General features: G+C 31.9%; 1 protein-coding gene across 3 annotated transcripts in view; it reads left to right on the top strand.

Annotated features, from left to right (window-relative positions):
- The first annotated feature begins 8,646 nt into the window (after positions 1 to 8,646).
- The window catches only part of LOC107436906 (rifampicin phosphotransferase-like), a 73,915-nt gene continuing 54,793 nt past the window's right edge, over positions 8,647 to 27,768 (top strand). The window contains exons 1-11 of one of the 3 annotated variants that reach the window (XM_071180560.1): positions 8,647 to 8,805; positions 10,178 to 10,362; positions 11,264 to 11,520; positions 12,628 to 12,684; positions 13,583 to 13,693; positions 14,520 to 14,635; positions 15,903 to 15,961; positions 16,055 to 16,107; positions 22,967 to 23,094; positions 25,069 to 25,210; positions 26,936 to 27,012. In XM_071180560.1, the coding sequence (XP_071036661.1) occupies positions 8,742 to 8,805; positions 10,178 to 10,362; positions 11,264 to 11,520; positions 12,628 to 12,684; positions 13,583 to 13,693; positions 14,520 to 14,635; positions 15,903 to 15,961; positions 16,055 to 16,107; positions 22,967 to 23,094; positions 25,069 to 25,210; positions 26,936 to 27,012 (1,249 nt within the window). In that variant the 5' untranslated portion in view covers positions 8,647 to 8,741. Of the gene's footprint in view, positions 8,806 to 10,177; positions 10,363 to 11,263; positions 11,521 to 12,627; positions 12,685 to 13,582; positions 13,694 to 14,519; positions 14,636 to 15,902; positions 15,962 to 16,054; positions 16,108 to 18,050; positions 18,179 to 20,313; positions 20,456 to 22,966; positions 23,095 to 25,068; positions 25,211 to 26,935; positions 27,013 to 27,768 lie in introns of all 3 variants that reach the window. The other 2 variants (XM_043052768.2, XM_043052766.2) reach the window with 2 other exon arrangements.

Here is a 27,768-nt window from a genome sequence, read left to right as displayed (position 1 = left end):
TAATCATATATTGTAATCACATATTAAGTTATAAGTTTAAAATTGATTTTATTTTTTGAATTAAACTGAAATAATACCTTTAATTATTATAAAGTAAATTTAATATAGATGGGCATTCAAAAGACTCAAGAACCATTACTTAATATACCTACAAAGTCTTAGACACACATACAAATTTCATCAATTTTTCTGTAGTTTTGTGTTCAGTTAGACAGTTAGTGACTGTTTAAAATTGCCAAAAGAAGGATAGGTTATACTTTGTACTACATAGATTAAAGCAAAATACTGTGAAAAAAGTGCAGAATTAGACAAACTCACACAGTAAAGTACTGGATGCCCGATATCGCGTTTTACAGTGACCAGGAGACTGAACAAGGGTGGTCTATTTGCAGGATGGTTAGTACAGTGTGTTCAATAAATTGCAGTTCATCGGAGAAGCCGTTTAATTTGGTGTCGGGAACACAACTTGACAGATGCGCAGAAGGGTTGAGTACTCTTTTCAGATAAGAGCAGTTTTAGTTTGACCAGTGATTCTGGACGCATCCATATCTGATGAGAATGAACGACACGCAATAACCCCTCTAACATCACGAACCCCTCTAACATCACGCTGATACCCACTATTTTACAGAGGATCTCTTTTCTCTTAACTTTTTATGCAATGTTTTGCTTGAGTCTTACTTGTGTTCTAATTGTAAGTATATAATATTTATATTGAGCTAGGAAGTGGTGAATTTAATCAAACTATCATAACCTCGCCTTCAAATAAACTACTTAAGAATTTGTTTTGTTATTGTTGTAGTTCATTTACGTCGCACTAGAGCTGCACAATGGGCTATTGGCAACGGTCTGTTAAACATCCCTGAAGATGATCCGAAGACTTGCCATCACAATTTTGATCCTCTACAGAGGGGATGGCACCCCCGCTTCTGTAGCCCGACGACCTGCAGGGGCCCCCATCAGGGGGGAATGTGGGAGCACGATGCGCCCACTTAAAGCTTGGGGGGGGGGAATTTAGACGAGAGATTTTTTTTTACGTACATAAATAAAAGAAGCAACTGGCCATTTTCAGCCATACATAACTTGACTACAGGTGTAGCACTATTTCGAACAAGCTAACATGGAAGGGGGAAGTTAGCAAATTTTTTTGGGGGGGATGGGGGCCACTGACGACCTGCACACGAAGTTGGGCACTTTACGGTAGAACAGTTTAACGAGGACCAATACCGCACACCCTCGGTTCCTATGCAGACTAATCCAAGTGGTCACCCACCCGCACACTGACCGCAGCCAGTAATGCTTGACTTCGGTGATCTACTGGGAACAGTGTCTTATAACGATCAGTCCAGTGCGGGACTGTTTGTTATAAGTTTTATCTTATTTACTCTGATTGATAACGTTTCATGCTGGCACGCATTTGTCATAGTTAGCGCGAGAGGGTTTAACACGTTGTCCTAAATGATGGTTATAGCTGTCTGATTTTTGACAAATGACGGCTATAGTCGTCTTTTGAGTGTCCGCCGTTTCAAACAAAAACCTCTGTTAGTGGATCTGTAAATGTTCTATAAACTGGGGTAAATCACCACTTCTTTTTTAGAAACTAATTTCTATTCCTCAGTATGAGATTCGTTGAAGGACCGGGATAGTCTGACTGGTAGGATGTTAGACTCGTGTTCCTGAGAATGGGAGTTCGAATCCCTCCGGCCGAAGATTGGTGGCTAGTGTACGTTAAATCTGTTGTGTCCTCTAAGTTCCCATAAAAAATCAATACTTCGGGTACTGAATTGGAGATTGATCGTTCTCTGGTTCAGGTCAAATTTACGACCTGTGGATGTATGAATGGGTTTAAAATTCGCTTGGTTTCTCCATCAGGCTTGCTGGCATTACCCTTGGCAATCGAAACAACAAGATTCGTTTATTTGGAAATACGGGTCACGAAAATTTTCATGACTCCCCAGTCCTGCACATTTTTAATTAATGAGGTAAAGGAACATAATTTGTATGACGTATATTAATGCATATATTTCTTAATTATTCAGTAATACATTATATTAATGCATATATTTCTTAATTATTCAGTAATACATTAAAATAAGATGTAGCATTTTAGATAACATAAATTTTTTTTTTTTGTTAAAGGAAAGGAAAAAATGTCTTGCGCAAATGACGGCTACAGCCGTCTATAGTTAACATGTAGAAAAACTGTGACAAAATATCATAATTTACACTTTCAAACATACGATTGATGCTCAGTTTCATATGGCAGTCACAAACAATTGAAAAAAAAATTGTTTCTGAACACGATCATCAAATTAAAAGAGAGCTGCTAAAATAGTACTAGGTTGTTGTTGTAATAGGAATAGTTTTGTAAAGAAGGTCTTTTTTTATTTCAATAGCATAAAGAGGGTGTAAAATAAAAGCATCAAAATAAGAAATTTTTTTAAAATTAAATTGAATCCAATGGTATTTCTGTTTACATGTATATTTTTTTAAAGTCATAACATCAATATTCATGCTAATGCGTAGTGTAAAAAACTTTTATTCTTTCTTTTTGCTTCATGAGCCTGTTTTAGCGCATTTTCATGAAAGTGTAAAAAGTTTTTTTTATTTAAAGCAAAAAACTTTCATGTTTAATGTTTTCCCATATTTTTGTTTATTATTGAGGATTTATTATTTTTTATTGTTTAATGAATAAAAAAAAAGTATTTTAATGTCATTAAAGAAAATACCTAAAACTACTTATATTTCTTTCGACATTTCTTTGTTGAATAAAGTTAGGTGAATGTTTGTGTCTTATTTATGAGTTTATGATCAAACTTATTTTCTCATTTAATATTCTATTTCAGTGGAAATATGTTCTTATTTTATTTTATAATAGTCGTTTAACAGCCGACCCAATCTTTTGAACCCAATCCAGAAGACAAGAAAACTCCTGGAAATTTGCTTTCGGGGAAAACTTTTTGATGGAACTAACCAGCATTTGTGTTACACGGAGAGGAAAAACATGAAAATCTCCCACTGTTAACCTGATGGCAAGGGGACTTAAATCTATGACTCGCCTATCACTGATAATATTTTAGGCTAGCACTGTGGTTGATCAACGCTAGCCGGGTGTAGAATTCGTATCGACCAGCCATCGTTGGGATTCGAACTTGGCTCACCTTATTGGAAGGTGTACGGTTTACCCCCTGAGCCCCTACTGCTCAGGTGGAATTATGTTTGTTATTCTGTCACGCTCTTTTTAAATTTTTTATAATCCAGCTCTACAATAATAACAAATTAGGTTTTGATTTTTCTGCACAAGCATATCAGGGATTCCAAATGAATATTTTATAAAGTGGCCGAGTATTTAACACTGAAATCTTCATAATTTTGTTACATACAGACAATTCTTTAAACGCCTCACCACTAGATAATCGAAACCAAATAGCATTTTATTTGCAGATTTTTTTAAATTTTTTTTTTACTGATACTGGTGGGTAAAATCAGTTTTCCTTAATTTGCCCAAATTAGTAATTTGTTTAATTTTATAACAGCTGAAGAAAAAATTATCACAAATTCAATTTATAGACACAAATTTTTTTTAAAAAAAGGGAAAGAAGCTGGTACTTGGTATTTTACAATCTGAACAAATTTGTAAAAATATATAATATGTTCATGAAATTTTTTTTTTTGAAGTATCACTGTAAAAAAATTTTACTTATAAAAACTCCAAGACATTGAATAATATTGAAAAAGTATGTACTGAAGTTTTTTCTTGCATTTAACTTTACTAGTGAATGCTAAGTGTTGTTTGTTACCTGATGAAAAATTCTTCTTGCACACAATACTGTAAGTGGTAGTCATTATTAACTGCTTATAGTAAAAACTAAGTCATTGTTGTATAAGACTAGCTATACAATTCCATGCTTTCCTTCCCACAGGAGTGAATTATATCGCTTTTTTTTCGCTGGCGTTATAATAACGGTGAGAGTCAATAATAGAAAATCTTGCAAAATGCATAAGATTATGGTTCTAATTTTTGTGGCAGCAAAAAATAATTATAGATGTCAGAAAATTAAATATTATATATTTATCGCTTAAACATAAGGTTTCAAACTGGACACGTGCGAATAGATAAAATTAAGATTATGGTTTTAATTTTTTGTGTTAGCAAAAAATAATTATAGCTGCCAAAAAATTAAATATTATACATTCATCGCACAAACTTAAGTTTTAAGACTGGGCACCTGAAAAAGGATAAAATTAAGATAATGCTTTTGTATTTTTGAGACAGCAAAAAATAATAACGAATATTGAAAACCAACATTTATGTATCAATTGCATAAACATTAGGTGTTTCTTCAGTAGACACATGCAGAAATCACGATGAAAATTAAAACTTTATTTTTTGTAACTCCATCATATACATACCAAAAACGAATTATTAAACAATAATTGCATAAACATTCATTCAATAGTTTTCTATTCAAGCTTGTGCGAAAATATCAACAAAAAAAAAAAGCATTTTTTTTGACAACAAAAAAAAAAGTAATTGTCAGTGTCAGTACTAAAATTCACATTAATTTACCTTATTTATTAATTTGCATAAACAGAAAAATGATTGTGTAGAAATGTAGGCAATATTTGTCGAACTTGGTATAATTAATTTTTCATTGATTGTTTGTGACCTGAAATTCTTTCATAAGAAATTAGTTCAAGATTTTATGTAACGTCATCAAAATATTGGGTTGACAGCTAAATTTCTTTTTTTTCTTTAAAGTTTTAACAGTAGTAACATTTCATTTCCTTCGTCTTTTTCATGGTAAATTTGGATTAACCCAGAAGTCGCTAAAGTGGTTGATATCGACCCGTGGTTGGTCGATATAGTACAATTGGAAGTCGATCCGATCAAGGGGTTGATGGATGAATACCATTGCTATTCAGTCACAAATATTTTAAAATTTTGTGAGTGATTTTAAATTATGCTTTGGAGATATTGAAAATATGGCAGTTTTTTCAGCTATGGTACCCTCTTCATTCACAACACTAATGTTCGGAGCAGCTTTTGCGGCCATAGAACCATAAATAAAAGCAAAGAAAGCAAGGCTTAAATAAAAGCAAAGAGAAGTATCGAAAATGCTCTTTTTTTAAATTGACATTCCATTCTATTTTAATGTTCTGAAAATTATAAAATAACACGAAAAAAAAAGGAAAAAAAAAGAAACATAGGTTCTGAAAGAACGAAACAGTCTTTTTCGACCGATCTGAAACAATAAGCCAAAAAAACATTTAATGACAAGGAGAAAGTTGAAATCATAAAAAAGAAAATGGCAGCAACATCGTTGCCACGCAAACAGATAAGGCTGTTGAGTCGGGAATAAGGGCGATAAAAAAGTTTTGTTTCAATGGGTGCAGCGTCAGGAAAAAAAAAAATGTTTTTCTAACCACACTTCAAATTTCTTCATTAAAAACCAAGATAAGATAAGAGCTATTTGGAAAAATTTTAAAGTAGAACTTTATAAACAATATTTAATTCTTTTACAACTTCTTATTTATTTTTTAATTCGAGGCTCCACTCTACACCGCCATAGTTGCTTCTCATTTATCAAAATTTTTTTTATTTCTAAAGTCAATATATTTCAAAAAAGTAAAGATCATTTTTAAAGTTAAATATATAATTATTATAATTTTACATGAAAACACATTTTGTTAATATGGTAATCGTAATGAAATGAACCCTTACCTGGTTTTGAAAAATAATAATCTGTATTTAGAAAAAATTAAAACTAAGAAAAACAGAATGTGTGACACAATAAGAATAAAGAAAAAAGTAGTACTTTTACTCGTTATACGAGAGAGATAAGTACTTACCAATTGCAATCGAATTTTTAATTCTTCTACTGCATTTCTGTGGGCTTCAGAGCTGTCTTCAAAAGTTTAATCTTCACTATCTACAAGCTTATTCCTTACTACAGAGTAATCTTTACTACCAGTCTAACGAATATGACATTTTTTCATTCCATCTTAATTTCAATACACTTTTCTTCATACCATGGTAATGCCGTATTTACTAAGTGTCGGTGGCGAAAAAACAGCGGCGGTTGTTTTCGCTTATGACTCTTTATTTATAAATAGTTTTTATTATTATTATTTTTTTAATTCTTTTTCTTTTTTAAAATATATTTAACTCTTAATGCTTCTGTGCAGTAGATCTTTTCTGTGCAGTATAAATCTTTTTCAAGAGAGTTTTTAAGCATTTATTTTTCCAGGATGCAAATTGACTATGATCAATGCAATCAACATATAAGTACATTTGATACAGTATTTCTCACTCAAAAATTTTTTTGTTATTTTTATTTATTAATTTTTTAAGAAAAGAAGATGTCGCCTTTCCATGAGGTGGACTGGGTTCGAATCCCAGCCACAGCTGGTCGATACGAATTGCGCACCTGGCTTGCACCGACCACAGTGCTGACGAAAAACAACCTCAGTGGTAGATGGATTATAGGTTAGAGTGCTCTTGCCTTGAGAATAACCATGGGAGATATTGTGGGTTTCCTCTCAATGCAACGCAAATGCGGATAAGTTCCATTAAAAAGTCCTCCACGAGGGCAAGTTTTTCTCGATAATTAATCCAGGAGTTCCCTTGTCTTCTGGATTCTGTTCAAAATTACAAGACTATGGTTTTGAGCATTGGTAGCTGTAAGCCCAAAATTGGTTCGGTTGTTCAAAGACGGTTATAAAATACCTCTGGGGGTACTGGATTGGAGATTGATCATTCTCTGCTTCTGGTCAAAATTACGATCTGTGGATGAATGGAGTGTGATTGGGGACATGCCAAACGGACTGTGACGAGTGTGTGGTTGAAGTAGTATTTTGGTCTACAGATGGCGCCACTGAAAAAACAAGAAGCGCGCAAGAATCTACTTAAAAATTCCCTTGATTTAAAGCAGGCCTGCTGGTATTGGCAAGTGGCATAAGTAACAACCACAAAATACAGGGCTGCGAACTACTACGCTTTTCTCAAAATATTCTTTATTGAGTGATAAGCAATTAAAAACTAAAGTTTTCAGAATTTTTGCCAGGATTTGAATAGCATGTTAACTTTTGAATAGTTAACATGCAGTGGTGTTGAAAATAACTTTAAATCAAATGTACGGAACAAATAACCATACATTAAAATATTTTCTTAGCCACCACTAAAAGAAATTTTCTAACAAAGCGTATAAAATCGGCAGCATTAAAAATATGTATATTTGTAATGAGCCAGCGAGAATAAGTTAACGAAATTGCTGAAATGACAAGTTTTGCTTATTCAAGCATGATATATTTCTTTTAATATTTAAATTGGTGATGGATTATAGAATTTTATTTTTGATTTAATAAATTTGATTTTTAATGATTTTAACCACCATTATATGTAATGTTTAATCAATGTAATGTAATGTTTAAACAAATGTGGAAGACTCACGAATCGAATGGCGAAATTAAAAAATTAAGAATATTTTGGGTGCCGGGATAGCCTGGTTGGCAGGATGCTGGACTCGCTTTTGTGAAAACGGGAGTTCGAGTCCAACCGGCCGAAGACTGGGTATGTTAAATCTATCGGTTTACAAAGTCCTCCATGTTCCCATAACAAATTATTCTTCTAGGTGTACAGAATGGGTGATTGATCGTTCTCTGGTTTAGGTCAAAATTACGATTTGTGAATGAATGGATGGATGTGTGAATGGGTGTGCCCTATTAAAGGGTGTGACGTATGGGTGGGGCAGAAGTCGAATTCTTGGCCTTAGATGGCACCATTGGCAAACAAGAACAACCGCACCCCTTCTGTCTTATTGGCCGACAACAACAACAAGAATAATTTGTTATTTCGCAGCTACTTTTAACATTGTGGGATGATAGGTTGCCTAGGTTGATCAAACATGTGCCTAGCGTCCTTCCAAAATGTCGGTTTTATTTTATAGAAGTAAGATAGGCCTATCTATTTATAACCTGATGCAAACAGTTCCTAATAATTTTCGCAACGTTTTATTTTAAATTCTGGATTTTCGTAAATTTTGGCTGTAATATGTTATTACCACTTATCTTAAATTTCGTTATGCAAAATTTTATGATGGAATTTCATAATACAATACATAAATACAATATAGAATAATAGATAATAAATACATAATAAAATACATAATACAATACTTTTACAGAATAACTAACAATTATAATAAAAATGTGGTCACAAAATATTGAGATTTAAAATTTTTAATTTCAGAGCAATGACTTATGATGTTCAATCATCAACAAAACCATCATTAAAGGATCAATCATCAATGAAGGAAACTTAATATGACAAAATATAATTAATCTTTTTTTAATAGAACAAAAAGAACTTTTTTCTTTAAGAAACACTTTTCATTAAATTTTCATTGCTAATCAAAATTATATTTGAAATATTTAAACATTTTAATAACATACATAACAAGCATACATTTTAATTACAGACGCATCAATTTTAATAAAAATAATTATGTAATTTAACCTTTTTTTTTATCTTATTTGTTTTCATTTTTCTTATTTCAAATTGTAGTTATTATCAATTTTTTGATAATGCCTTTTTTACGGCATTGTCATATTGTACATTGACAACAATATCTAATCAAAATGTCTTTCTTTTTATCTATTAGATAATAGAATGTGTAGCTTTTTCAGCATCAGTCTGACTTCTGTGATATTTATTCATAGCCATTCATGTATGAAAAGCTATGGGTGCAATAGTCGCTGTGCCTCTCACCTTAACAACTGCCATCCTCTCCTATGCCCCATCAGGTATTGACTGAATGATTTTAAAATTAGTTTCTACTACTAGTGGGCTGTGCCCCCTGCTCGCTAACGCTCGCCAACCTCCGAAAATTGCTACGCAATCTTATATGGTTTGTTTCGCAAACCAAGCTCGCTTCGCTCGCTACTAACTTAGTTTTATTGCAAATGCACAAAATTCTAAGAATGCAAAACAATCATTCAAATAATAAAAACTTTTTTTGAAAAAAAAAATTACATCTTTTTAGTAAATACTAAGTCATTAAAATAAATTTGAATTCAAATAAATGACATGTAATTCGTTAAACCTATTAGAAATGTGCTATAGTATAATTCGTGATATAAATCAAAAATCGTCAAATAAATTCGTAATATATAAATTCGTGAAAAAAAGCGCTTTCGACAAAATACTAAAATAGAGATCTATCGACAAAGACTACTCACTTCTGCCTAGCTTAATAGTATGAGATTGCCGCAGCTGATGCTCTCTGGTTATTTCAGTTTCCGTTTTTAAAAGCGCTATATGTTGAGCCACCTCAGCTAGATTTGGCATGTGACATTTTTAGCGGCAATCATTGGTCGATTCGCCGTGTAAGAGAAATAGTAACGTAAAGAAAACAAAGCAAACGTTGCCACCGGCAGAAAAGAAATACAGCCAAAATTTGAGAGCCACGTAAGAGAATTATATATATTAGATATTTAATAATGTTAGTATAATAAATAAATTAATTATAAATAACTTTCTTGAGTAGGTTGACTTTTCTTTGACTAGGCTTTATTCTATTTCATAACCGTCGTTAAACAGCATTAACAGCAAAACATACTAAGTCTACAAAATTGCTTGAAGCTAAAAATATTTCCCATCAAAAACTCTTACAGAAACAGGAAATTTTCCCGCTGCTTTTATAAACGTCATGTGTCCAATGATACTTTTATTTTATTACCGTCGTTGAACAGCCGACCGAATCTTGGGTTTACGAGTACCGATGCATAACTTCGCAGTCTTGCAATTTTGAATTTTGAATTATTGGAAGAATTTTGCCTTCGTGGAGGACTTTTTGATAGAATTAACCGGCATTTAAGTTACATGGAGAGGAAAACCACGAAAACACACCACGGTTAGCCTGACGGCAAGGAGACTCTAACCCATGATCCGTCTACCACTGAGGATATTTTACGTCAGCACTGTGGTTGGTGCGAGCTGGGTGTGGAATTCGAATCCAGCCATTGCTCGGATCGAATCCGGCTCATCTTTTTGGGAGGTGAGCACTCTGTCCCCTGAGCCACCACGCTTATACAACTAAGTTTGACATAGTTTGTTCGAGACTTAACCCCCGATATGAATTATGATAAAATTAACTCGAACGAAATTTTTTTGCAGAGGCTGTAGTGTGGGCCAAATGGATTATATCTTATGGTTGCATTCGATTGTCAAGATATTTGACGAAAGGGAGATTCGACTTCTACGATGTTCATGCTGAACATGATCCCATAAAAGCAAATTTTATTGTTCCCCAAGAAGAGATAGATCTGGAATCGCCATTAGAGGAGGGTCAGTTGCACAAAGTAAGTTTTATTTTATGTAAAATAATAACATTATTTTTATCATGTTTTTAGACCCTTTCGTGACGGTGTGAGAGAAATGCAATCGGAATTTCTACCTCTTTCTAACAAGCTGGAGTGTTTAAAATTCAACTGGAGTTTTGTGCCAGATAACAGTACAATTTTTTAATTATTGTTTGACTATTAAATGCAGAATATATTGCTAACTAATACGTTTTTGACTACCTAGATTGTTAAATTTAATTTCAATTGAAACTTCATAGCGGTTAACAAATTATTTTTCAAGGATTTTCCTATCATTTAGAAACGTACTTTTTATAATTTTGTTACTATCATTTTGTTGTTTGTTTTTATAATTTTGTTAGTTTTGTTTGTTGTAAATAGAATTTTCAAACAGTTGAAATTCCGATCACTTTTCGACTAGCTAGAATGCTTAAATTTCAACTGAATCTTTGTGGCATATAGCAATAATAGTTTCAATTGTCTGCTGACTACTAAAAGTAGAATTTATTTTGTTTATTAAACGAATTTATCGACAGTTAGAATTTAAATAAATTTTTAACCGAAAAAAATTAAATGACAAAAAAGTAAAATAACAAAAAACAATGTGATTGAATTTTCTTAAAACATGTTTTTTAGATAGACCAAAAAAGAGAAAATAATTTTTCTCCTGTTTAGTCTATGAAAAACGGCAATGCATAACGTTCATAATAAACTTGTAACACTACTTAAAACTCCCGCTGATTTTTGTTTTAATATTAAAGCCAACTTACAATTATAGAAGGAAATTTAATTTTTTACTAACATTTTAAATGGAATAAAATGAGGTTGTAGTATTTTTGTAGAAGTATATATCTTGAAGAAAGTTCAATAAAACAAATTCAATGCATGTCTTCAATTGCAGACAGCTGATGAAGTATTTTTCCATGGGGTAAATTCCAAATCTGAGTATCTAGTGACAAAGATAATGCGATATCCTAATAATGCGGCAAGTGCTTGGATATTTCTACAGCTAAGCAATGGAAAGTTGTATCAGCTGAAGAAGACTGCAAATTACCAGCAATCTAGCTGTGAGAAAAAAGTGTTCTCATGTGGAGGACTTCAGCTACATTATATAACACCAATGAGAGCTTGGAGAATATTTTATAATGGATTGCTGAAGTAAGTAAATTTAGCATATAACCAGCATGGTTTTCAAAAGATCTTCCGCTAAGGAAAATATAAAAAGCTACAGTTTAATATTCTGCTTTCGGTTGGTATAGTGAGAAAAAAAAGAAAAGAAAAAAAAAAAAGATATCAACCTGAATAACTTTCGGTCTAATGATCGGATTTTCACGAACTAAGTGCCAATCTTAATGGTTCCTGGGTTGATTTCAAATATGCTAATTAATTAGTGCTAACTATTGATTTCGTAACTTAATTACTAGTTAGCGTTAATTAATTAGCATATTTGAGGTCACCCCATGGAAACATTAAGAAAACATTAAGATTGACACATAGTTTGCGAAAATCCGATCATTAGAACGAAAGTTATTCAGGGTGATATCTTTTTTTTTGCGGACTGTACAACAAGTGCACTTTCTTTCTTTCCTCCAGACGTGGACACGTACCTAGGTTTGCAAAAACCCTTACCCGTATAGTCCACGTCTGGCTACCAGTCCAGCTCTGGCGAGCTAGCCTGATCAGTGGGAATTTATTTAAAAAAATTTGCATGTTAGATAATACATATAAAACTTCTTACAATAAAAAACAGTATTGAAAGTCTTGCAGAAGACAATGAAGTGCAACACATTTGCTTCAGAAAAAACAATTACTGAAACAATAAATGAAGAAAAAAGAACATGAACAATAAAAAAAATAAATTTTGTTATATGCATAAAAATTTAAAAAAGAGAAATAAAAAGAAAAAGAATAAAGAAAGGGTACATAAATCATGTTAGACAAAAAAATATTTTAAATATATGAATATATTTTTATTAAGACAATACTATATACAATATACAACAAGTGCACTATAGTATATATAAAAAAGACTCACAGTATACATAAAAAATATAATGTATATATAAATATGTAGAATAAAAACGTATCTATAGATGGCTTGGTTGTTATTTATGTATATGTGTTTATTTTTAATGATATTAAAAACATTCTGCTTGCAATTGATGATGTAAGTGTCCGAAGAAGTACAAACGTTTGCAGTCAATGCCATATTAATGATGCATAAATGGTGGAAACTATATATCTCTATTTTTATCCTATTTGCAGGGAAACAGACCATGATGGTACCAACGAGAAAATGGTATATGTTAAATTTGCTTTCATGTAAGTATGGATACCATGGATTGTAAAACCCCTAAAGCTCTGAAATGCTTTCTCCAATTTTTTCCCCTTTCTTTTCTTCTATATAATTTACACCCAAGATGTCTAAAATAATCTTCTTAGCTTTGTATTTATGTCTAAATAACCCGATGTGTAAGATTTTTTACCTAAAGAAGACGCTTCTATTTTCATATTTTGTAATGTACTTGTTACGAAAACACTTAAATTTTAAAAAATGCCGTTAAGTATAAGTTAAGTTCGAATTCGCTATTCGATTTATATATTACATTTTGTGTTTTGTTCTGCATTTTCTTGATTTTTTTTTATATTTTGTATTTTTTGTTTGATTGTTTTATTTAGTATTTTTTGTTTTATTTTACATTTTTTGCCTAATAAGTTCTAATTTTGTTCCAGTTTTTGGCGTTCCTTACAATATTGTATTGATATATTTTGCTTTGGCTATATTAACACAAAATTAGATAACATTTTTTTGATATACATAATTTTCTTGATATATTGTTCTGATAAAAAAAATTTTTGCTATTTTTTTTGGATTTTTCTGATGACGAGATAATATTTTTTCCTTATTTTGTTTCCCGTTATTTTAAAATTTTTTAAAGTATTTTTTGAAAAAAGTTTTAATATTTTTTTCTTCTTTGAAAAAACTCTTTACATCTTTTTCCATGCTTTCTCTATATTTTTAACTCGTATATATATGTATATATAATGTAGTTTTTTCTCTCTTATTTTGTAAGTTTTTATTATTTCAAAATGTAACCTTCTTATAAAATCAATAACAATTTGTATTTTCTGTCTTTGAAATTTTATTGTTTCAGTATTTGTTCGAAATGTTTCCATCGCTAAAGGTTAATAGAATAAAATATATTTCTTTCTTTTCTAGTTGGCGAGCTTCGTCGGATGTTTTCGATTTTACTTCAGACATCAGCGCATCTGCTTTAGCTAAGGGGATGTCTGAAACGAAATGGTTGAACTTTAGGCCACCTATAGAAGAGTAATTGTTTGAACGTATCTAAATTATTAAATTGTACTGTGTTGTTAACAAGCCATGACTGTAATTTATGTTGTTTCTATGTTCTGATTGTACAGGGGTTGGACAAAAATATGGAAAAACTTCGATACTATCGCTATGGAAACAATCTTTCTTCTAGCAGCAAATGTTTTGGGATATTTTTCGATTCAAAACTATTGACACAATTCGAAAAATCATGCAGGAATCTTTTAGAATCGTGCCATTCGTGCCTATGTATAATTCAGATCGTCCAAAAGGAGACGAGAAAGTTAATAACTTATTTCTAGCTTTATTAGCAGCAATTTTGAATTTATGTTTTTAGGATTGTGATAATTCTATAAGAATTTTTTGAAAATCATTCTGGTATATAAAAAAAAAGCTTTTAACTTCCAACGCTCAATTTGATCTGTGCGAATTTTGCATGGGCAAAAAGGACACTATTGCTAATACTTTAAGTATTTTTTTTTAAAGTTGTACCAACAGTTTTGCCATGTAAAACGTTCCAAAACAATTGCTGCGATTGTTTATATAGAGATCAAAACAATTGCAAAAGATTGTTTATATAGAGTTAGTATTGAAGTGTCTCCGTATTTTTATTCAACCTCTGTATGTTGCCAATAAGTTGCGATAGAATTTTATGATGATATTTGATACATGATATTAGCATGCTATGATTCTAATTCTATGTTGTTTACCGAGTTATGTGACTATTTGGACAATATAGCTTTTTCCTTTCAATTTTTAAAAATATTTATTGTGCTTTTTTAATATTGTTCACAGATATTATTATCATTACTTTTTTTAATAGGTTTTCTAAGGTTCTGAATCTATATTCTCAGTCTGGAACCATATCAGGTACTCTAAGTGTTGATGGAACTGATGAATTATCAATGTATTTGTTCGGTGAAAGAATTAGATATATAGGTAAGACTTGTTTGTACTTCTTTAAACGTTTTAGACTTTTTATGATATGTATTAAGCATTGCTCTGAATGTGGTTAATAGGCAATAGTTGGTAGAAAATTTATTATTTTTCCCAGCATTTATCTGGAGTTTGAAAAGCGATCGTGCATACTAAGATGCATTCATTAGTACTTTAAATTGGTCATCAATAGTTACATTCATTAATAGTTACATTCATTAATAATTAAAATAAAAATGGATTTGAAATGATTATGATTTAACTAGTTTCATAATTAAACAGAAATATACATTTGTTGCAAACATTTACTACTACTTATAATTTTTAAACATGATGTTTACTTTTGGCTAGAAATATTCCTTAATGTTCAGTATAAAGTGTCAAAAAGTAAAAAGCTATTTAGAAAATAGACAAAGTTTAAAGTACAGTATTAAAAGTTTTTGTTCATACAATTTTTTTTAAAATTCTAATTTCGCTAAACACTTTAAAAAAAATTATGTAATTCAGAGATGGGCTATTCTAGGCAACATTGAATAGAGAGTGTCAAAAATGAATACCGACAAAAATGAATAGGGACAAAATGAATAGGGACAAAATGAATAGCGTGTGTCTTCTGGCTGACACCCAGACAACTAATCGACTGGTATGTTTCCTTTTTCAAAATGGATGTTTACCTTACCACGCAATCTCCGGTAAAAACAGAAGCTGAAAAATACATGCTTTAATAGTACCATAATTGACAAAATGCGTTAAGCTTTTTATTTTATTTCGTTTGTCAGCACTCTTTATTAAAGGTTGGTGGGTGGGCTTTTTTTAAATTCAAATAGTGGATCAAATCTTTAAAACGTGCACCAACTAGGTGAAGATCGTTTTAAACATAAATAATTTAACAATATTATTTAAAGACAGTTTGAACAAAATAGAATGTGGAGAAAATTAGCTCCTGGTGATTTTCACCTTGTATTTTGTAATAGGATTTTTATTGTAACGTGTTAAAATCAAAACAGATACAATTCCTAAACAAATGCAAAATACCTTTTACCGAAAATATTAGCTATTATAAGAAAAAATGCAGTTTAAATATGATTATTTGTCGTCTCCGAAAACATTTGTGTACAATAAAGTTTAAGAAAAATAATAAGTTTCTACTTAACAAATTCAGAAGAAAAATTCAATTTCAATTTTATGTTAACTATTTATTTATTTTATTATTTTTGCAAAAAAATTGCAATATTTGTTGCAATATTATGGTTTTTTTGCATTATTTTAGGTGATTTTTCAATCTTGAATGAAATAGAGTTTTATCATTTGTTTGGACAAGTATATCGAGTATGGTATTAATTTTTTAAAGGCTTAGCAAAATAAAAATTTTGAGAGTCAAGGAGGATTTAAATTATTTAATCTTTTTTTTTTAAATTTTAGAATGGGAGCGTTGTTCATTTGTTTCGCATATCAATGCCTAATATAGTAAAAGAGTAAGTATTTTTTACACCGTGTTTCTATATGTTTTTAAACATAATTTTAGACCGATCAAACAAAAGGGTTAAATTTTCTCCACACTGTCCAGAGTGGTTGCAAAATTATAAGTACCGTATATCCCGGTGTATAAGTCGACTCGTTGTATAAGTCGACCCATTATTTTTGATTATGAGATAGCAAAGGTAGATCGGATTTATAAATCGACCTCTAGAACGAGCCATATGAAATTTCTAAAATTAAACAATCTACAAAATTTTTTAAAACAAAAATATTTCACATCAAAAATTTCCCCACTGCTCTTATAAACATCACGTGTTCGATGATACTCTTATTTTATCACCGTCTCTGAACAGCCGACCCAATCTTGACTTCACCACTACCAATGTTCAACTCCGTAGCTTTGCAATTTTGAACTCAAGAAGACAAGGGAACTCCTTGATCAAATATTAGGGAAAATTCGCCTTTGTGGAATACTTTTTGATGGAACTAACCCGCATTTCTGTTACATGGAGAGGAAAGCAACGAAAATATCCCACAGTTAGCCCGACGACAAGGAGACGCTTACCCATGATTCATCTAACACTTAGGGTATTTTGCGTCAGCATTGTGGTAGGAGCGAGTTGGGTGCGGAATTCATATCGACCAGCCATGCCTGGGATCGAACCCGGGTCACCTCATTGGTAGACGAGCGCTCTATCACCTGAGCCACTATAGCTCTGTCCAATGATACTAGACTGATAGCAAAATGTGGATTCAAATGTTATTTTAAAGTATTTTAAAAAGTGTACAATTTCGAATTCTTTGGATAAGGATAAGGATGATTTTTGTGCGACACGGGAGATGAAGATGATGTAGAAGAATCTATGACGATCTATGATTGAGGATTCTTTTCGGACACGATCGCTACTTATTACATAGCTACCAACTTTTTCTGGAGATAGAAAAATAATAATTAAAGTTGCTTTATGTCACAGAAACTTTTCGCCAATCTTATGATCATCGGATCTGATATATACGAGACGTTTTTCTTAAGTTAGAGATGTTCGAAAACAAAAACCAAACGAAAGAAAATTTTCAGGAAATAAATTTGTGTTCAGATTCTACATACGTTTTTCTATGTGTCAACATAATTGCCAGATTTTTTTTGAAACACTTATAATGCCTTACAACTAGATTTAGAATACCCTCTTCATAGCAACTTGCCATCTGCTCCGATAGCCAAGAGGTCACGGCCGCTTTCACGTCTCCTTCGTTGTACTGGTTGCCGCCGAAATGATCTTTAAAGCATCCGAAAATATTTAAATAGATCGGCGAAAGGTCAGGTACATAGGGGGAAGGGTCCAAAACTTCCCAGCCAAAAGAGTCAAATAAAGCTCTAGCTGCTGCTGAAGAGTTATTGTCATAGAATAGCAAAATTTCCAGTCAGCATGGCAGTAGTTCCGTAAACTTCACAAATCTGCCGATGTTTGCAGCACACAGGTGCAACTGTGCACAGTTGTTCCCAAGGAATACCGGGACACGAAGCAAGCACTCGTTGCGACGCTCGCGTCATCAAGTGTACGCAGCAAAACGGTCCTTACTTAAAAAACACGCCTCATATTTTCAACTATTTATCAGTTGTGACCGTTAAATTAAGATTAATTCACATTTATTAAATCAACAATCAATTAATAAAACATCAATTTAGCTACCTTTAGAAATGTTCTTTTGATCGAAAAACGAAAGTTGCCATCTATGAACTTACTATACATTATCCATTTTTGGTTGAAAACATGATGGAATCGATTGTCTCTGGCACCACCGTTCCAAATCGGTGCTTAAAATTTAAATATTTAATTTTGAAAAATGCTTATACGATTTTAGTTTTTAATAACATCTCCAAGCTCATTTGTTTTAGTATCCATTAATTTATAAATATTTCTATTTATTTATTTTTCAGTTTGACTCATGGGTTTGTTGTCACTCCTACTGGTGTCATAGATATAGTGACTGACGCAACGTTTGACTTGAGAAATATAAAAGAAGAGAGAAGCGGATATGATGAAATAATAAAATTTCATGGCAAAAGTGAGTACACAGTAGAGCGTGGTGACGTTACTATCAGAACTATTGTCTGCTGTGGTATAAATAACCTGACATTAACTTGGAATTTTCCTTTTGGTCTTATTTTATAAAGTATTTCATGGTAACATTACGACCACAGTTATTTTCATAACTGTTGCAGAAGAGATAATTAACGTTGTTGTTGTTGACCTATGCCATTAATGTAGAGGGGGTGCGATTGTTCTTGTTTTCCAGTGGCGCCATCTATGGCCAAGAATTCGACTTCTGCCACTCCCATTACGTCACGCTCGTTTATAGGGCGAAACCATTCATACGTCCATTCATTCATCCACAGATCGTAATTTTGACCTGAATCAAAGAACTATCAATCTCCAATTCAGTACCCCTAGAGGTCTTGATTTGTTATGGGAACATGGAGGACTTTGAGACTCGACTGATTTAACGTGCATCAGTCACCATTTACTACACGGAGAGTCTTCGGCCGGCAGGGATCGAACCCACGATCTCTTGAACCTGGGCCCAATGCCCTATTACTTTATAGCGTAATTCATGGCGGTGTTATGATTAGTAATCTTTTTCAACTGTTAACTGTTTAAATGTTCATTTCTCTATTTGGTCTCACTTGAGAGGTTTACGGTGACATCACGAACGCAGTTATTGTCTTAACTGTTATAAGATAACATACATGAACATTGATTTTTCTATTTGGTTTCATTTTGTAACGTACATAATTTCGATGTAACGATTAATTATCTTTTGCAACTGTTGCTTGCTTAAACTTTCATTTCTCTATTTGGTGTCGCTTTATAGAGTATTTTATGACGTCCCGATCAGTTTTTTGCCACTCTTAACCCCTGTAGAACAGAAAACATGACATAAACATTGAAATTTCACGGTGAATGCATCCGGGAAAGTCCAAGAGATGCATTTTTCTTACCGAAATTATAAGGATCTACTTCGAACTCTATTGATTATGGATGTCTTTTCCTGATAACGTTTTTCTGTTGAATGATCCATACAGTAGACAATTCAATCGAAGCCATTATAAGTTATTAACCAGCTGTAGTGACCATGTTAGGTCTTTGCTACGCCAAAGTCACGTGATGTAAGACATAAGCGATGAAGTAATTTTTTTTTTCGTTTTTAAAAAAAATCCGACTGTATTTTCTATTATGTTCTACAGAATTTTTTTTTTCTGCGACTTAAAATATTCGGTTTTTGCCCGATATAACTGAAACAGTAATCACAAAACATGATTTTAAATGTTGATAATTTTCCTTTTGAGGAGGAAAAAATCCCTATGCATAGTTGCCAGTTTTGCGCTTAATCCAGGTTTTATTTTCTAGTGATAGCAAATTCTATTTTTTAATATTTATTTTTGTTTAATCAAAGTGACTTTTATTAAACAACAATATTACCACGAAATAGATAGTTTTGGGTTAAGTTTTATTTAAATCAAGATGACCAGCGTCCTCAAAAAACTAAAGAATCGGTAGTAAAATTTCGATATGGATATTTGAAAACTTGCTGCTTTACCTTTCCAATTTAATATTCTGAGAAAAGAAATAATTTTTTTTATTAATTAGAAAGGCAAAGAGGTGAGTTTTAGAATATTTTTTTTTGAAATTAGGCTGTCAGTTTTTTTTAGTTTTTTAACTTAAATGAAAGGAACATATAATATTTCAGAAATGAAATAGAATATTACAGACCTTGAAGAAAATCCAAATCGCGAAAGCATCTTCTTGAATTACATTTATTCATTTCTCGCTGATGTTGCGTAAACACAACATGGTGTTGTGATGTAGAAAGCACCTTTGCTAAAAATGTGGCAAGGAATTGCCGTTCGTATTAAACTAATACCTTGTACTGTATTCAAAATGATTGAAATGGAGAAAATAAACATATTTTCGTACACATCGAACGAAAAACTTAAGTCACATCATTTATACAATTAATTGCCACCTACTCAAGTTTTCGAAAGTGACGAGCGCTGGTCTGGTCTCACTTTTGGTTTGATAACAATAAAAGGATTCTCTTTTCTTTAGTCCTTTTGAAAAACGTGGTTTTTAAATATTTTTTAATATTTAACTATTACTTTTTAATTGCATTTCGCTATTATTGTCAAATTTGTGTTTCAGATAACTTGTATATATTGCGAGGAAAGCCGGATCAGAAAGCAAACACAATTTACAGCACTCAAAATCCTGTGGCTCACGAAGCTATGGATAACATACGGTTTGAATTGAATAATAACGAAGGATCTGGTTTCATCATTGAAGGGTATAAAATTATTTTTAATTTCATGCGTACACAACGCACACTTTCCTTTTTCTCTTATTTTTATAAATTATTTTTTGAAGAAAATTTTAAGCAACAAGCAAATCATGTTTTTTTAATTTAGAACCTATATCAATGATTAAATTCTAATTAATAAATTAAGAAGTTAAGGCCACTCTAGGATTTCAGAAGTATTATTTTTCTTCTGCTTAGAAGGTTCCTTAATACCTTAAAAGGATAAAATTTAACCTTTATGAGCAGGAAATGAATCCAAAAACAGGAGTAAATATGATAAAACTTCTTTATTAACTCGTTGCTTTTTTTATTAGCATAAGTTTTAAAAGGTTTTACATGTCAAAACTGTTGGCACAGTTTGAAAGATCATGCTTGAAGTTTTTTAGAAAAGGTGTCCTTTTTAACCATGCAAATCCAAAATGAGGAGAAGATATTCATTTAGTTTTAACACCAGCAATTTTGAAGTTATTCTATAGGATTGCAATATTTTTACTAGAATGCGTGTCTTTACGATCAGTCCACAGTGGTACAAATTAATTTTGGAATACCTAGTATTTGTTATAATTGAGAGGATTGATAAAAGTATTGTTAGGGGTGGACAGATCATGGATCAGAATCCTTTTACCGTAGGGTTAATTATACAGGGAAAACTTCGCGATTCTCCTCTCCAGTAGTCTAAATTCTATCAGAAAGTTCTCCACGATGGCTAGCTAATCCTAATGCTTGATCCATGCGTCCCCTTGTCTTCTAGGTTGGATTAAAAATTACAAGACTACGGATTTATACATTAATAGATTTAAACCCAAAAACAGGCCGGCTTTTCAACGATGCTTATAAAATACAGTATATGTTATAATTCATGAATAATGATAAAACATATAATATGATATAGCATTATAATTTATTCATGTTATAATGAATCAAGTAAGTATCGGAAATTTACGTTTCTTGAATAAAAGCAAAGAATAAGTTAATTTTACTACTATTTTCTTTTTCATTGTCAGAAGTAAATCTATTTGCGGGATGCAACNTGATTCCTGGCGCTATCTATTTTGGTTATAAATCACTAAATAAAAGTAGCCAGGAAAATGACAGATTTTCATGGGACAAACAAATTATTGTCAGAAGAAATTATTTTAAACGAAGTTTTAGTAAACAATACCCTCTGCGTATATTCTAGAAATGCTTACATAGGATAAGATAAAAAAAAATTGAATTTTGAAAAATGTATGGGAAGTTTTGAAGGTAGTTATTACAGGAAATATTGTTTATGACAGGCCAGGAAAATGACATTTTGATATTCAATTAAATTTTTTAAGTACACAAAACAGTCAATTCTAGTGCAAAGTCATTTTAAAATGCTTACAGCAATGCTATTTATAAATTTTTTTTAAAAAAAAAGTTCTTTTAGTATTATAGTATTAGATCTTGGAGCAAGGGACAGTGAATTGTCATATTTCGTGAGAATCACCCATATACGAGGCGTTTTTCTAAAGTTAGGGATGTTCGAAAACAAAAATCAAACGAAAGAAAATTTTCAGGAAATTAATTTATTTTCAGACTGTACATACGTTTTTCTTTGTGTCAACATAATTGCCAGTTTTTTTAAACACTTATAATGCCTTACAACTCGATTTAGAATACCCTCTTCATAGCAACTTGACATCTGATCCGATAACCAAGAGGTCACGGTGGCTTTCACGTCTTCTTCTTCGTTGTAGTGTTTGCCGCCGGAATGATCTTTGAAGCATCGGAAAATATTTAAATCGATCGGCTCAAGGTCAGGAATACAGGGGGAGGGTCCAAAACTTCCTAGCCCAAAGAGTCCAATAAAGCTGCAGCTGCTGATGGAGAGTCATTGTCGTAGAATAACAAAATTCCTTGTTCTTTTCGTCAGTAGCACCGTAAACTTCATATGTCTGCCGATGTTTGCAGCACACAGGTTTTTGCCGATAAAAAAAACGCATCACTAACCGTACCTCGTATGGGGCTGACGACTGAATAATCTTAAACATTTTAAAGACACATAACTGACCGTACAGGTTACCTAAACAGCTTCAACTGTGCACATTTCTTCCCAAGGAATACCGGGACAAGACGAAAGTACTCATTGCGACGTTAGCGTCATCTAGTGTACACAGCAAAGCGGTCCTTACTTAAAATAACACTCATCGTATTTGAACTATTTATCAGTTGTGACCGTTAAATTAAGATTAATTCACATTTATTAAATCAATAATCAGTTAATAAAACATCAACCTATAGAAATGTTCTTTTGATCGAAAATCGAAAGTTGGCATCTAAGGACTTACTATGCATTATCCATTTTTGGTTGAAAGCATGATCGAACTGATTGTCTCTTGTTCCAAATTGGTGCTTAAAATTAAAATATTTAACTTTGAAAAATGCTTATAAGATTTTAGTTTTTAATAACATATCCAAGCTCATTTGTTTTAGTATCTATTAATATATAAATATTTCTTTTTATATATTTTTCAGTTTGACTCATGGGTTTGTTGTCACTCCTACTGGTGTCATAGATGTAGTGACTGACGCAACGTTCGACTTGAGAAATATAAAAGAAGAGAGAAGTGGATATGATGAAATAATAAAATTTCATGGCAAAAGTGAGTACACTGTATAGAGTGGTGACGTCACTATCAGAACTTTTGTCTGCTGTGGTATAAATAACCTGACATTAACTTGGATTTTTCGTTTTGGTCTTATTCCATAAAGTATTTCATGGTAACATTACGACCACAGTTACTTTCATAACTGTTGCAGAGGAGATAACATAAACGTTGATTTTTCTATTTGATTTTACTTTATAGCGTAATTCATGGCGATGTTATAATTAGTTGCCTTTTTCAACTGTTAACTGCCTAAATGTTCATTTCTCTATTTGGTCTCACTTGAGAGTTTTACGGTGACATCACGACCACAGTTATTTTCATAACTGTTGCAGAAGAGATAACATAAACGTTGATTTTTCTGTTTGATCTTACTTTATAGCGTAATTCATGGTGATGTTATGATTAGTTGCCTTTTTCAACTGTTAACTGCTTAAATGTTAATTTTTCTACTTAGTCTCACTTGAGAGAGTTTTTTATGGTGACATCACGAACACAGTTATTTTCTTAACTGTTGTAAGAGAGATAACATACATAAACATTGATTTTTCTATTTGGTTTCACTTTGTAACGTACATAATTTCGATGTTACGATTAATTATCTTTTTCAACTGTTATCTGCTTAATCGTTCATTTCTCTAATTGGCATCGCTTTATGGAGTATTTTATGATGTCCAAATCAGTTTTTTTTCCACTCTTAACTTCAGTAAAACAGAAAACGTGACATAAACATTGAAATTTCATGGTGAATGCCTCTGGGAAAGGCCTAGATGCATTTTTCTTGCATTTTCAAATTATAAGGATCTACTTCGAACTCCATTGATTAAGGATGTCTTTTCCTGATTACCTGTTCCCGTTGACAGATCCATACAGTAGGCAATTCAGTAGGAGCCATTATTAGTTTCTAACCATCTGTGGTTTCAATGTCAGATACGTTAAAGTCACGTGATGTAAAACACAAGAAGCGATGAAAGAATTTTTTTTATAAAAAAAAACCCTACAGTATTGTCTATTAGGTTCTACAGGAACAATTGTTATTACGATTTTCTTTAACCGATATAACTGAAGCAGTAATCATAAAATGTGATTTTAAATGTTGATAATTTTCCTTTTGAGGAGGAAAAATTCCCTATGAATAGTTGCCAGCTTCGCGCTTAATCAAGGTTTTATTTTCCAGTGATAGCAAATTCCATGTTTTTAATATTTATATTTGTTCAATAAAGGTGACTTCAGAAGATTACGACGAAACAGCTTTGGGTTAAGATCTACTTAAATCAAGATGGCCAGCGTCCTCAAAAAACTAAAGAATTTTTAGTCAAATTTCGATATGGATATTTGAAAACTTGCTGCTTTACCTTTCCAGTTTAATATTCTGAGAAAAATACTTTTTTTTTTATTAATTGGAAAGGGAAAGAGGTGAGTTTTAGAATATTTTTTTAGAAATTTTGCTGCCAGTTTTTTTAGTTTTTTGAGGACGCTGGTCAGTTCAACTTAAATGAAGGAAACACATAATATTACAGAAATGAATTAGAATATTACAGACCTTGAAGAAAATCCAAATCGTGAAAGCATCTTCTTGAATTACATTTATTCATTTCTCGCTGACGTTGCGTAAACGCAACATGCTGTTGATGTGGAAAGTACCTTTGCTAAAAATGTGGTTAGGAATTGGAGTTCGCATTAAATTAATACCTTGTACTGTATTCAAAATGATTGAAATGGAGAAAATAAACATAATTTCGTACACATAGAACGAAAAACTTAAGTCACATCATTTATACAATTAATTGCTACCTACTCAAGTTTTCGAAAGGGACGAGCGCTGGTCTGGTCTCACTTTTGGTTTGATAAAAATAAAAGGATTCTCTTCTCTTTAGTCTTTTTGAAAAAAAGTGGTATTTAAATATTTTTTAATATTTAATTATTACTTTTTAATTGCATTTCGCTATTATTGTCAAATTTGTGTTTCAGATAACTTGTATATATTGCGAGGAAAGCCGGATCAGAAAGCAAACACAATTTACAGCACTCAAAATCCTGTGGCTCACGAAGCTATGGATAGCATAAGGTTTGAATTGAATAATAACGAAGGATCTGGTTTCATCATTGAAGGGTATAAAATTATTTTTAATTTCATGCGTACACAACGCACACTTTCCTTTTTCTCTTATTTTTATAAATTATTTTTTGAAGAAAATTTTAAGCAACAAGCAAATCATGTTTTTTTAATTTAGAACCTATATCAATGATTAAATTCTAATTAATAAATTAAGAAGTTAAGACCACTCTAGGATTTCAGAAGTATTATTTTTCTTCTGCTTAGAAGGTTCCTTAATACCTTAAAAGGATAAAATTTAACCTTTATGAGCAGGAAATGAATCCAAAAACAGGAGTAAATATGATAAAACTTCTTTATTAACTCGTTGCTTTTTTTATTAGCATAAGTTTTAAAAGGTTTTACATGTCAAAACTGTTGGCACAGTTTGAAAGATCATGCTTAAAACTTTCATCATGATTGAAGTTTTTTTTTAATCAGGCAAAATTCGGATAGACCAAATTGAGAATAGAAAGTTAATAACTTTTTCTAGTTTTAGAACTAATACTTTCGAAATCATGGTTTGATTCATTAATATAACTTACATTTGAAGGTTTGTGTTCTCAATTAAGGCTTTTAAGCTTTTTTCAAGTAGAAGGACATTACGACGATACACCCAGGCTGACAGTGGGATTCGAAGCTGCTACCTCCACGCGTTGCACACTGTTTGGCGAGTTTCAACTCTCAGTTAGAGAGGCCTCTTTGAAATCACCTCACTCGAAATTTATCTGAATGGATGGGACCGTTTACGGCTTTTATCCCATCTATCTTCTTCCTTTCATTATAGTAGTCCTCTGGAAATGGGCAGATGAGCTGCGAAGTGCCCCATATTTCACCCATCATGAATGTGTTTTGATGTTTGTTTTAACACTGTCAGATCAGCTGTCCACATGCTTTCACTATACACGAAGATTGCGTGATCTGGGTATCTGCAGCCGAAGGCGGCAATAAACCGATTCGCAGGAAATAGGAGACGATGGGTGATTGGCGAAATTAGAAATGCTTAGTTGAAATGAAATTTAGAGGGGAAAAAAAGAAGGGAAAGAGGAGCCTGCACAAGTATGATGGTAGAGGTCAATTGACCACACCACTTTAGTCGTAGGTATGAGCATCTATAGAACTAAGGGTAATAATGAGATAATGAAAGAGTTAATGAGTAAAAATCCGAGTACATAAAAGTAGACAATCAACGAGCTATAAACATATTAAAAGTCGGCGATAAGGAAGTAGTAACAATTAGAGCGAAAGTCGAAAAGGTTGAAAATATTTACAAAGCTGGTTATATACAGAGTTAATGACGATAAAATGTAACAAAGTTCGAATAAAAAAAAAAGAATACATACGAAGAATATATACAAAAAGCTGACACTAAGCGGGATGTCGTGATGGAGAGGTCAAAGGAGGTATGTAGCTGACTTGAGGATGCAGGAGTAAAGGCTAATTTTAAGAGTATGCCTACTTGAAGTATTGAAAGTAATATTGAGGAGTAAATGGCCAGTTAAACAGTAATTTTAATTTACTCTTGATATCTTCTTGACTATTGTTTATAGTTTGTTGTCATTTTTCTTGGTTTTTTTATTACAGAGAACTATTTGCTCATTTTAATATCAGATTAATGAATCATCTAATTTTTATATTGAGGAGTAAATGGTCAATTCAACAATAATTTTAATTTACCCTCGATGTCTTCTTGGCTATATTTTAGATAATTTTTTTTCTTCGTTTTTTTTCTTTACATTACAGAAAGATATTTGTCCCATCAAATACCAGCGATGACCAAAGTAAACCTCCTACAAGTCTTAAAAGTGAAACCCACTCAGGTAATTTGCACTGCTATTTGTGAAACTTGCAACACTATGAAGGAATTGTCAGAAATTATTGAAATTTATTTTACATATTATTGATTGTGGTACCAATAAACACCCTTCAACCGATTTTTAATTCAAATCATTTCTATGTCTTACCTCACTTTACATTTTCTGTTAGTTTGATTAAATTTTCACAATTTCTTCATGGAGCTGCAATCTTCATAAATATGAGTGTAGTTTTCAAAGACAGCAATTAGCTAAATTTAAACTACTTACTGTTGTTCTTTATTTTTTTCTTTTAGATCGCGACAAGGGGTAAAAATTGAAAAAAGTTCATGGTATTTTACTATAAACACCATATAAATAGGAAAAGATTTACTTCAGTAATAAAAGTCTACGAGATGTCATAAAATTAAAGGGTTGAAGCAACTACTTTTGAGGACTAAAACACAAATGGACAGATGCTTATAAGCAAAGTATGGTAAAATATGTGAAGAAATATCGGTGTACGAAATTGCAGCTGCTATTTACAGTAGTTTACATAAAAATGAAATAAAATACAGCAAAAGCTCGATGTAACGGTATATCGCGAGAGGTCCGCTGTTGCTACAAATTAGGTGTTACAAATTATGACAATTGAGGTAATAGGCCGCTATTACGACAAATTCCCAAGTCACCATCAAAATGTTATTAAACTGCTGTTTGTAGAAAATGCAACACCATGAAGGAATCATCAGAATCAAATGAAATATTATTTTAATAATGGAT

Source organism: Parasteatoda tepidariorum, chromosome 5 (genome assembly GCF_043381705.1).
Source record: "Parasteatoda tepidariorum isolate YZ-2023 chromosome 5, CAS_Ptep_4.0, whole genome shotgun sequence".
Classification (NCBI taxonomy): Eukaryota; Metazoa; Arthropoda; class Arachnida; order Araneae; family Theridiidae; genus Parasteatoda; species Parasteatoda tepidariorum.
The sequence above is the reverse complement of the archived record's forward strand: the minus strand, read 5'-3'. Positions and strand labels throughout refer to the sequence as shown.